This window comes from Xyrauchen texanus, chromosome 9 (assembly GCF_025860055.1).
Source record: "Xyrauchen texanus isolate HMW12.3.18 chromosome 9, RBS_HiC_50CHRs, whole genome shotgun sequence".
NCBI classification, from domain to species: domain Eukaryota; kingdom Metazoa; phylum Chordata; class Actinopteri; order Cypriniformes; family Catostomidae; genus Xyrauchen; species Xyrauchen texanus.
In genome coordinates this window covers 2,847,040-2,859,492 of record NC_068284.1, presented here as the reverse complement: position 1 = coordinate 2,859,492, position 12,453 = coordinate 2,847,040, and the positions used below count along the sequence as shown (strand labels likewise).

Genomic DNA, 12,453 nt, shown 5'->3' with positions numbered 1-12,453 from the left:
CAAAACATTTATTAATCTGCCCTCAGTGTGGAAAGAGTTTTGCACTTAACCGAGATCTACTGAGGCACCTGAGAATTCATACCGGAGAGAAGCCATTTACATGCACTCAGTGTGGAAAGAGGTTCACACAAGAAGGAAACCTTAACCGTCACATGAAAAATCACACTGGAGAGAAACCTTTCATATGCATTCAGTGTGGAAAGAGTTTTGCAGTGACAGGAGAGCTACAGAAGCACCTCAGAATTCACACCGGAGAGAAGCCTTTTACATGCACTCGGTGTGGAAAGAGTTTCACACAAGAAGGAAACCTTATCCGTCACATGAGAAATCACACTGAAGAGAAGCCTTTTACATGCCATCATTGTGGAAAGAATTTTAAACAAGAAGGAAACCTTAAGCTTCACATGAGAAATCACACTGGAGAGAAGCCTTTCACATGCCATCAGTGTGGAAAGAGTTTTGCAGTTAAAGGAGATCTACACAAGCACCTGAGAATTCACATCGGAGAGAAGCCTTTCATATGCATTCAGTGTGGGAAATGTTTCACACAAGAAGGAAACCTTAACCGTCACTTAAGAATTCACACTGGAGAGAAGCCTTTTACATGCCACCAGTGTGGAAAAGGTTTCAAACAAGAAGGAAACCTCAAAGATCATCTAAGAATTCACACTGGAGAGAAGCCTTTTACATGCACTCAGTGTGGAAAGAATTTCACACAAAAAGGAATCCTTAACCGTCACATGAGAAATCACACTGGAGAGAAGTCTTTCAAATGCCATCAGTGTGGAAAGAGTTTTGCAGTGAAAGGAGAGTTACAGAAGCACCTCAGAATTCACACCGGAGAGAAGCCTTTTACATGCACTCAGTGTGGAAAGAGTTTCACACAAGAAAGAAACCTTAACCGTCACATGAGAAATCACACGGGAGATATGACTTTCACAATCCCATCAGTGTGGAATGAGTTTCAAACAAGAAGGAAACCTTAACTTTCACATGAGAAATCACAGGAGAGAAGCCTTTCAGTGTGGAAAGAGTTATACACAACCAAGTCATCTTACAATTTATCTGCACGGTCGCTCCGGATTAAAGCAATTCATGTGCAGCAAACAAATACATTGAAATCACACCTAAAGATGCACCTGAAAACTCATGTAAATAAAAAGCCTTACCTATGTTCTTTTGTGAAATTATTTTTTCACAGCTGAACAATGATAATAATCACCATATAACACATACCCCTTTGTGAAAGCTCTTGTATGCTCAGGGTGTGGTAAAGCCTTTATCAGAGATCATAAATTGAAAGTCCACCAAAGAATCCATACTTTAGAAAAACCCTAAAAGTGTTCAAATTGTGGAAAGAGTTTCATTATTTCAGACAACCTGAGAACCCATGAGAGAGTGCACTTCATGTGGGTAGAATTTTAGCCAATCAGGTCATCTTCAGAGGCATTTAAATAAGTGTTGTCCAAAATTGTTAAAGTGAGCAAAGTTAATTTTCACTTTTTCAGTTTTCCTTTCAAGTAAACTGTTTAAAATTCTGTTAAACTGTCACGAACCCCTTTCCTCTGCCCCATCTCAGCTTCCTCACACACGCACACTATCTCCCTTCTCGCACACAGGCACTCCATGAGCGTGCTCGCTTCCCGCTCCCTCGCTCCGCCCCCCTGAGCGCGTACGCTCTTTTTCCTCCATCGGGCTTCCACGCCCGGTTTTGCTTTTACGAGCTCTCGCTCGTAAACGATCTCCCCCCTCTGGCACACTCGGCTCTTCAGCCTGAACATTATGACCACCTACACTCACGCCGCATCCTATCCCCACACATTAGATTCACCTGCACTCGTCTCGTCACCTTCATTGTTCACACCTGCACCTTCCCCAGCACTTCCGTTTCACGGGTGTTGGTTATTGTATGTATTTAGATTCCCGTGTTTATGCCCCCGCTAGTCTCGTCTAGTTTTGCCCCTGCTAGTCTCGTCTAGTTTTGACCTCCCCACTGTTTGATTACCTGTTTAGCTTGCCAACTCTCTCGTTCCTCTGTCTTTGTTCCCGCTAGTCTCGTCTTGTCCTTCGCCCTAGTTGTTAACTGTTTTCCCCGCTTATCGTTCACCTCCCTCATTAGATCTGCCCCCTTGTTTATATCGTTGTTTCCCGGCTTCCGACCTTACGCTCCCCTCGACTACTCTCACTGGATTTCCCTTGTTTTGTACTTTTGCCTGCACTGCTTTTAATAAACATTAAAAGCAGTTTCATCCAACATTGTGACTGTCTCATCTTGTGTGTGTGTGACCGGGTTACAGAATAACCAACCTCACCGTAGACAGTCACAATGTACGCCACGGATTCATGCAGCTCTCTAGAGCGGATTTTTGTGGCGTGTTCTGAGCTGCGATTTGCGGCTGGGAGAGATTACCACGCACTCACGGCCCAGGGACAGCAGGTAAGCACTTTGTTTGACTTTTGTCACCCTGTTCTACCTGTGTCTGTCCCTGAGCCCGTTGATGCTCCCAGCGCATTTCTGAGCGCCGTGAGCCTTCAACCCCCTGAGAGGTTTGACGGCTCTTCGGACGCTGACCAAGGGGTTTTTTTGCGAGGCAGCGGTTATGTAACCCATAGCCCCGCCCTTAACATTGTGGAGCCAGCGGCTCGACTCGTGTGTTTGCGCCAGGGGAGTCAACCCTTGGAGGATTATGTTGTGGATTTTTGTGCTCTGGCCAACCAGGTGAATTTTAATGAGGTGGCTCTGAAGACTATTTTTCAATGTGGACTGAATGAGCCAACCTCATCATTAATGCCTGGTGGTCGCTGCTCCCTCAACCTGGCTCAGTTTATTGACCTCGCCCTACTGTACGCTGGTTCCTCGTTTACTGTGGGGGAGGCAGATACTGAACCAGCGCTCTACACCACGGCCCCCGCTTCGAGGCCTACCACGGCCCCCGCTTTGAAGCCTACCACGGCCCCCGTCTTGAAGCCTACTACGGCCCCCGTCTTGAAGCCTGTCACGGCCCCCGTCTTGAAGCCTGTCACGGCCCCCGTCTTGAAGCCTGTCACGGCCCCCGTCTTGAAGCCTGTCACGGCCCCCGTCTTGAAGCCTGTCACGGCCCCAGCCTCGAAGCCTGGCACGGCCAGCGAGTCGGCGCCCATGCCCGCCACGGCCAACGAGCCAGCGCTCATGCCCGCCACGGCCAACGAGCCAGCGCCCATGCCCGCCACGGCCAACGAGCCAGCGCCCCTGCCTGCCACGGCCGGTGAGCCAGCGCCCATGTCTGCCACGGTCAGCGAGCCAGCGCCTGTAGCCTCGACCCCCCCTGAGCCAGCGCCTGTAGCCTCGACCGTCCCCATGGCCACGTCCCCTGTTGGCCGAAGACGTAAGAGAAGGAAGAGGGCCCCTTCTCCCCAGTCTCGTCTTGTGCTCAAGACCTCTGCTCCGCCCTCAGAGTCTTCCACGGCTCTGCAGACCTCTGCTCCGCCCTCAGAGTCTCCCACGGCTCTGCCGGGTTCTGCTCCGCCCTCAGAGTCTCCCACGGCTCTGCCAGGTTCTGCTCCGCCCTCAGAGTCTCCCACGGCTCTGCCGGGTTCTGCTCCGCCCTCAGAGTCTCCCACGGCTCTGCCGGGTTCTGCTCCGCCCTCAGAGTCTCCCACGGCTCTGCCGGGTTCTGCTCCGCCCTCAGAGCCTCCCACGGCTCTGTCGGGTTCTGCTCGCCCCTCTGAGCCCTCCCGGGCTCCGCCTCACGAGTCTCCAAGGGCCCCTCATGAGCCTCCTAGGGCTCCTCCTCACGAGCCTCCCAGAGCTCTACCCCTCAAGTCCCTCAGGGCTCCACCCTTCAAGCCTCTCACGGCTTGGCCTCTCGAGTCTCTCAAGGCTCCATCCCTCAAGCCTCTCACGGCTTCGCCTCTCGAGTCTCTCAAGGCTCCATCCCTCGAGTCTTTCATGGCTCCACCCCTCAAGCCTCTCACGGCTTCACCTCTCGAGTCTCTCAAGGCTCCATCCCTCGAGTCTTTCATGGCTCCACCCCTCAAGCCTCTCACGGCTTCGCCTCTCGAGTCTCTCAGGGCTCCATCCCTCGAGTCTTTCATGGCTCCACCCCTCAAGCCTCTCACGGCTTCGCCTCTCGAGTCTCTCAGGGCTCCATCCCTCGAGTCTTTCATGGCTCCACCCCTCAAGCCTCTCACGGCTTCGCCTCTCGAGTCTTTCAGGGCTCCATCCCTCGAGTCTTTCATGGCTCCACCCCTCAAGCCTCTCACGGCTCCTCCGCCTCTCAGGGCTTCCCCTCTCGAGCCTTTCATGGCTCCACCCCTCAAGCCTGTCACGGCTTCGCCTCTCGAGTCTCTCAGGGCTCCTCCGCCTCTCAGGGCTCCACCCCTCGAGTCTCTCAGGGCTCCTCCCCCTCTCAAGCCTCTCAGGGCTCCCCCTCTCGAGTCTTTCAGGGCTCCTCCTCCTCTCAAGCCTCTCAGGGCTTCGTCTCTCGAGTCTTTCAAGGCTCCCCCCCTCAAGCCTCTCGAGCCTCCCAGGGCTCGGCCACTAGAGGCTCCTATGGCTCTGCCTCCCGAGCCTCCTACGGCTCCCCCTCCAGAGCCTCCTACGGCTCCACCTCCCGAGCCTCCCAGGGCTCGGCCACTAGAGGCCCCTATGGCTCTGCCTCCCAAGCCTCCTACGGCTCCCCCTCCAGAGCCTCCTACGGCTCCACCTCCCGAGCCTCTCATGGCTCTGCTCCCAAAGACTCCAGAGCTTCCTAGGGCTCCGCCTCTTGAGCCTTCCACGGCTCCACCACCCGAGCCTCCTACAGCTCTGCTCCCTAAGACTCCAGAGCCTTCTAGAGATTCGCCTCCTGCGGCTCCGCCTCCCAAGCCTCCTACGGCGCCACCTCCCCCGGCTCTGCCTCCAGAGCCTACCAGGGCTTCACTCCTGGAGCCTTCTACAGCGCCACCTCCCCCAGCTCTGCCTCCAGAGCCTACCAGGGCTTCACTCCTGGAGCCTTCTACGGCGCCACCTCCCACGGCGTCACCTCCCTCGGCTCTGCCTCCAGAGCCTTCCAGGGCTTCACCTCTGGAGCCTCCTACGGCGCCACCTCCATGGGCTCCACTTCCTGAGTCTTCCAGGCCTTCGCCCCTAAAGCCTCCTTCGGCTCCACCTCCGAGTCTTCCAGGTCTTAGCCCCTAAAGCCTCCTTTGGCTCCACCTCCAGAGCCTTCCAGGCCTTCGCCCCTAAAGCCTCCTTCGGCTCCACCTCCAGAGCCTGCCAGGCCTTAGCCCCTAAAGCCTCCGTCGGCTCCACCTCCGGAGCCTTCCAGGACCCCACCACCAGAGCCAACGACGGTGCCGCCTCTGACGGCTCCGCCTTTCACGGCTCAGCCCGGACTTCCGGACCCTCTACCTGTCCTGTGGCCTCTTCCCTGGCCTCCGGACCCTATTCCTGTCCGGTGGTCACCTTCCAGACCCCCGGACCCAGTCCCTGTCCTCCAGTCGCCTTCCAGACCCCCTGACCCAGTCTCTGCCCTAAGGCTGCCCCCCAGATCTCCCGACCACCCGCCTGTCCGCTATGTTCCCCTTGACCTTGCATTGAACTGCCCATTTGACCCCCATGGACTGTTTCATTTTCCCTTTATGCCTTCTGTCCCCATATGGTTTGTGTGTTTTGTGTGTTTCTGTCCCCTGCGAGCTCACACGCTCGTTCTGTTCCCCGCGAGCTCACACGCTCGTTCTGTCCCCTCGAGCTCACGCTCGTTCTGTTCCCCGCGAGCTCACACGCTCGTTCTGTCCCCTCGAGCTCACACGCTCGTTCTATCCCCCGCGAGCTCACATGCTCGTTCTGTCCCCCGCGAGCTCACACGCTCGTTCTGTCCCCTCGAGCTCACACGCTCGTTCTGTTCCCCCGAGCTCACACGCTCGTTCCGTTCCCTCGCGCTCCTCGCAGCCGAGCGCGGCCGTCAGGAGCCGTCCTATTCAGAGGGGGGAGTACTGTCACGAACCCCTTTCCTCTGCCCCATCTCAGCTTCCTCACACACGCACACTATCTCCCTTCTCGCACACAGGCACTCCGCGAGCGTGCTCGCTTCCCACTCCCTCGCTCCGCCCCCCTGAGCGCGTACGCTCTTTTTCCTCCATCGGGCTTCCACGCCCGGTTTTGCTTTTACGAGCTCTCGCTCGTAAACGATCTCCCCCCTCTGGCGCACTTCGGCTCTTCAGCCTGAACATTATGACCACCTACACTCACGCCGCATCCTATCCCCACACATTAGATTCACCTGCACTCGTCTCGTCACCTTCATTGTTCACACCTGCACCTTCCCCTATAAATACCCAGCACTTCCGTTTCACGGGTGTTGGTTATTGTATGTATTTAGATTCCCGTGTTTATGCCCCGCTAGTCTCGTCTAGTTTTGCCCCTGCTAGTCTCGTCTAGTTTTGACCTCCCCACTGTTTGATTACCTGTTTAGCTTGCCAACTCTCTCGTTCCCCTGTCTTTGTTCCCGCTAGTCTCGTCTTGTCCTTCGCCCTAGTTGTTAACTGTTTTCCCCGCTTATCGTTCACCTCCCTCATTAGATCTGCCCCCTTGTTTATATCGTTGTTTCCCGGCTTCCGACCTTACGCTCCCCTCGACTACTCTCACTGGATTTCCCTTGTTTTGTACTTTTGCCTGCACTGCTTTTAATAAACATTAAAAGCAGTTTCATCCAACATTGTGACTGTCTCATCTTGTGTGTGTGTGACCGGGTTACATAAACTTGAAAAAGTAAAATTTAATTATCCGAATCAGTGGGTCTATTTCAGTAATTATTATGTTGTTTTTGCTTACTTAGACGCACAGGTAATATTAAAAATTATTGCCAGATTCACAACAGGTGCCTATGCACAATTAATTTGTTCTTATCACTCTAATGTTAATATTTCTGGATTGGGCTGCTATGATTATGAAATTTGACAGACTATTAATTGTATAATAAATAAATTGAGATTATAATGATTAAAACGATAACTGGTGATTGATTTGATTATACAATTTGTCTGACAAATAATCCTCAATTAAAGTATTTCCAAATATTTAAAATATCTCTCTATTTGGTCAAATTTAGTCTTGGTTCATAGTACCTTGATCGTGCACATTCCAAAACATTATGACCACCTGCCTAATATGCTGTTGGTCCTCCTTGTGCCACAAAAGCTGTGCTGACCTGCCAGGCGTGGACCCCTGAAGGTGTCCTGTGGTATCTGGCACCAAGACATTAGCAGTAGATCCTTCAAGTCCTGTAAGTTGCGAGGTGGAGCTGCCATGGATCGGACTTGTTGGACCAGCACATCCCACAGATGTTCAATCTGATTGAGATCTGGGGAATTTGGAAGCCAGGGCAACACCTTGAACTCTTCATCATGATCCTCAAACCATTCCCGAACAATGTGAGCAGTGTAGCAGAGTGCATTATCATGCTGAAAGAGGCCACTGCCATCAGGGATTACTATTGCCATGAATGGGTGTACCTGGTCTGCAACAATATTTAGGTAGGTGGCACATGTTTAATTAACATCCACATGAATGGCCGGACCCAGGCTTTCAAAACAGAATATTGCCCAGAGCATCACACTGCCTTCACCGACTTGTCTTCCCTTAGTGCATCCTGGTGCCATCACTTCCCCAGATAAATGACACACTCGTACACGGCCGTCCACGTAATGTAAATGAAAACAGGACTCACTGGACCAGGCAACCTTCTTCCACTGCTTCAAGGTCTAATTCCAATGCTCACATGCCCATTGTATGTGTATTCGACGGTTGGCAGGGGTCATCATGGGCACTCTGACTGGTTTCATACGCATCATGGTGCAATGCACTGTGTGTTGTGACATATTCCTCCCATAACCATCATTAAAATTGTCTATACTTTCTGTCGGTTCTGACCAGACGGGATGCCCGTTTGTTGCCCCTTTGCATCAATAAGCCTTGAGCGCCCAACACCCGGTTTGTGGTTTGTTCCTCCTCGGACCACTGTCGGTAGGTAATCACCACTACTGACCGGTAGCACCCCACAAACCTTGCTGTTTCAGAGATGCTTTAACCCAGTCATTTGGCCGTAACAATTTGGCCCTTTTCAATGTCGCTCAGGTCTTTACTCCTGTCCATTTCTCCTGTATTAAAAGCGTTGACTACAAGAACTGCTTACCATCTAATCTACCCAGACCTTGACATGTGTCCTTGTTAGGGGATGACCTAGGTTATTCGCTTCACCTGTGAGTGGACATAATGTTTATTAATAATTTTATTATTAGTCTTCTTACATCTGAAAGACTTATTTTTAACATTGCTTATTTGCAGTATGTTTATAAAACGTTTCCTCGTGAATGTCAAAAAAACATTCAGAAAATGTATTTTAGACATTTACCTTAAAAGATTAGATTTACAAACTTATAAAACTAAAATGTACATCTTGGATCCATCCATCCATCCATCCATCCATCCATCGTCAACCGCTTATCCTGTGTACAGGGTCGCGGGGGGCTGGAGCCTATCCCAGCTAACATTGGGCGAAAGGCGGGGGACACCCTGGACAGGTCGCCAGTCCATCGCAGGACATCTTGGATGTACATTCCAAATCTAAGATGTTTGGGAGATTTTTATATTTGTATATTTGCTTAAAACTCCCTTATTTGGACAGTAAAATGTGATTGGAAGTGCACAATAATTGCAGTTAGTTACGACAGGCCTAATTTTGGATCAATCTTAATAAAGCCCAAACCTGCAGTTAGTAATTTGCATAATACCCTCAAACCATCTCCATATAAGGACTTTCATCACCACCAAACCCATACAGGTGCAAATGTGCAGAGCAGGGGTCTTTAACCTTTTTCAGTAGTTCACATAATTTACTGATGTTACAATAGGTCTGTTTGACTTTATGCAGGCCTGTGCAGACAGATCAGTAAAAGTAATACATATTGGTTAGAAATTTTGTAAGACTTCTGTTGGTGTATCACCGCCACGTCACAAAATCGATGACATATGCCATCAAAATACCACAAGAGCGAGGCAAGTCCAGCTGCCTGGATCAGATTCTGCATTCACCCCTGAGCAGCTGCTCTAATGATGACAGCTTATCCATTATTGACCAGACATTCCAATGACAATGTTAATTCTTTTTGACTACTATAAATAATCTTTATCTTATATTGTGTCATGTTTATCAAAATTAAAAACAGAGGAGAAAAAAACATTAGGTATAATAATAAAAAATATGAGAAAAAATACTATAATCACCTTTTCTCCCAATTTGGAATGCCCAAATCCCACTACTTAGTAAGTCCTCATGGTGGCACAGTTACTCACCTCAATCTGAGTGACAGAGGACAAGTCTCAGTTTCCTATGCTTCTGAGACCGTCAATTTGCACATCTTATCACGTGGCTCGCTGTGCATGACACCACGGAGACTCCGCATGTGGAGGCTCTTGCTACTCTCCACGATCCACGCACAACTTACCACGCGCCCCATTGAGAGTGAGAACCACTAATCATGACCACGAGGAGGTTACCCCATGTTACTCTACCCTCCATAGCAACCTGACCAATTTGGTTGCTTAGGAGACCTGGCTGGACTCACTCAACATACCCTGGATTCGAACTTGCGTCTTCAAGGGTGGTAGTCAGTGCCAATAATAGCTGAGCTACCCAGGCTCCCCAAAAATATGAGCACACTTAAAAATAACTGAAAACACAGACTTAGAACTTGGGAATGCAGAATGCAAGCATGGGCCCAGAGGTACCTTAATGCACCCCTGATAATGAGTGATTTTTGCAAAAGAGTCTGCTGCAAACATGCAGTCACACATTCAGTCTTTGCTGTGATGTCATATACTCTTCACTATGTCAAAAGCGGAAACACACTGTCGGAAATCGAAAATCGATTAAGTAACTGTTTACAAACAAACTGAAGGCACAGCCGAGAAGAAGAGCGCTGACAAAATCAATTATTAAAGGAACTATTATTACAATTATTCAAATTGTTCTGTTAGGCAGTAGATCCTTAGCTTCATTTGGTTAACAACATGCTCCAGAAATGTCTGCATGTCCTGCATAAATGTAAAAACAAACATCAATGGCTCTACAGCATCATGATCCATGAACTCCACATTGAAGAACCTGTCCAGGGGCTCAGCAACTTCTTCATCCTCCATACAAAGAATCTGAGGCAGCTGAACCGAACCAACAAGGTCATTAGATTTCTCCACACACACCTGACTGGTAGTCTTTTGGTCCATCATGACACAGCCCTAAGAATAACACAATACAAAAGAGGATAAATAAAAAGAATCTAAACAAATGTAATATCTCAGAAGTTAAAAAGCACAAAAACAAATCAACAATTACTTTGGTCTGATGTTGCTACCCCTCAAACAAAACCTAATTTTGTGGAGACTGAACCACTGCCTTCTCCAGTGCAGGCTGCAGGAACAAAGTATTTGTTTCATCTGCCTATAAAACAAATATGAGTATTCAGTTTGAGTCTGTGTTACATTTATTACTGCCTTTTTAAGGTAACATTTCTGAGTAGTTACTACACAGTAAATTTACCTGTGATGGTGATACCTGCATGTGATGGAAAGTCTCTTCCTGTTAGTGAAAAAATGCAGCATAGGCTTACCTAGTGTGTCTTGATAATATGCCATTTTGACCATCTGCTTAACAAGTATATGCTTTTACCTGAGAGATTTCTTCAAACCTCCTTTTCTCAACCTAAATACAGGCTGAAGATCACCTCTCAGTAAGGCTTTGGTCTCCTCGGTGTAGTGGGCAAACATTTTTCCATGGCTGGAAAAAAGTGATAGAATATACAACTGTTACACAATACATTTTTATCTCATTAAAGCTAAGTATTTAAAGGCAAAAACTAACAATTCTGTACCTATCCATTCCAAAGTTCTCCATCAACATCACACACACCACCATTTCCTCAGATTTGCCATGTCCAACTGCTCAAAACATAACAGTTAATGCCCCTTGTAAATGACATAACCTCAAAGGTACAGCAAACATTAATAATACTCACAATTGTGTAGTTAAATGGGGCATCCAGCACAATGTACAATGCAGACTATAAATGGAAAACATGTCAGAATAAAGCAAAAACAGTATTAATAAACCACATATATAATGTACATCTTACCATCAACATAAATATACCACAGTCTTTTCCATACGGTTGTCTTGGTAAACCCTTATATATAATGAAAGAAATTATATATAATGTGCATTTTCACATAAGAATAACAAAAAATTTATAAATATAATGGTTCAAATTGTATGTTTTTTACCTGTAAATCAAGGCCTGTCTTCAGTCCATTTTCCAGGTATTATCCTATATGCAATTTCCTGTCAAGTATGGAGAGGACAAATAAATCAATAACAATTGCTGTGTCAAAATGTATGGCTGTAGAAGGCTATGTATGCACAAGGTTATTATATAATCAATTTTAATCCATTGAGTTATATATATATATATATATATATATATATATATATATATATATATATATATATATATGTGTGGAGCGGAGTGGGGCGGGGCCGATCAGAATATCGCGCGCCCGGTCCCCAATCGGCCTGATGAGGCGTCGCGAGGATAAAGGTGGCCGGTGACGATGGTTCGAGAGAGAGAAATTACGGGCATGTCCGTCATGTGTGTGTTGGTTTATGCTTTTGGTTTGAGTTTAATTAAATATAATTTATGTTGACAAGCGGAACAGAGACATGTCAAAATATACAGACCATTTATGAATAACAGAACAACAAACATCTACAGAGTTCTCAGACAATAAGTAGTAGCTCACAAATGATCATGATACACCAGAGCTTACAAAGATAGTTCACCCATAAATAAAAATTCTGTACCACTCAGGAAAATCAATTATATGTGTTTAGAATGACAAGATGTAAATCATGATGAGTAAATCATGACAGAATCTTCATTTTTTTTATGAACTTTACCTGATGTAAAAAGGTCTGAGAAATTAATAATACAAATTAATTTGAAGAACAGAGAAAGGTCATGAGAATGTGACCATCTCTAAATAACAGAACATGCATTTAATTAGATATCTAAAGACCTCAATGGTGATTTGTGTGTCTAGGCACCAAATCCATGTGGTGTATCAGTCAGGGGCGGTGTGTTCATTAGAGGCGATATGGGCGACGCACTGCCAAAGCGGGTCAGGTTGAAAATCGCCCCAGAAGTCTCTCATAGACTCTCATGTAAAATATTTTTTTTTCAAATATCAGAGCTTTCAATACAATCTCTATGGTTTCCGGGAGGGCTTGCACTTACGCGCTTTCGTCATACGTAACGTAACCATGAACATAACTAAGAAAAGAGCGGGTAGCAGCGTCAATCAATTCACGTACTACTGTCAAGATGGCTAGCGTTCAGTGAATCTCGATTGTCTCTTTGAAAGAAGTTCCTTTTGTCGGCGAA

At 47.8% G+C, this 12,453-nt stretch overlaps 1 protein-coding gene across 1 annotated transcript; it reads left to right on the top strand.

Annotated features, from left to right (window-relative positions):
* Positions 1-20: 20 nt before the first annotated feature.
* On the top strand, positions 21-2,144 carry LOC127648816 (gastrula zinc finger protein XlCGF8.2DB-like). The gene has a single exon (XM_052133592.1). The coding sequence runs from the start codon at positions 153-155 to the stop codon at positions 984-986; it is 834 nt and encodes a 277-aa protein (XP_051989552.1). The 5' UTR covers positions 21-152; the 3' UTR covers positions 987-2,144.
* Positions 2,145-12,453: the final 10,309 nt, after the last annotated feature.

Bases quoted from the DNA above. Each gene is read 5' to 3' on its own strand.
- LOC127648816 (XM_052133592.1), top strand. From the start codon at position 153: ATGAAAAATCACACTGGAGAGAAACCTTTCATATGCATTCAGTGTGGA.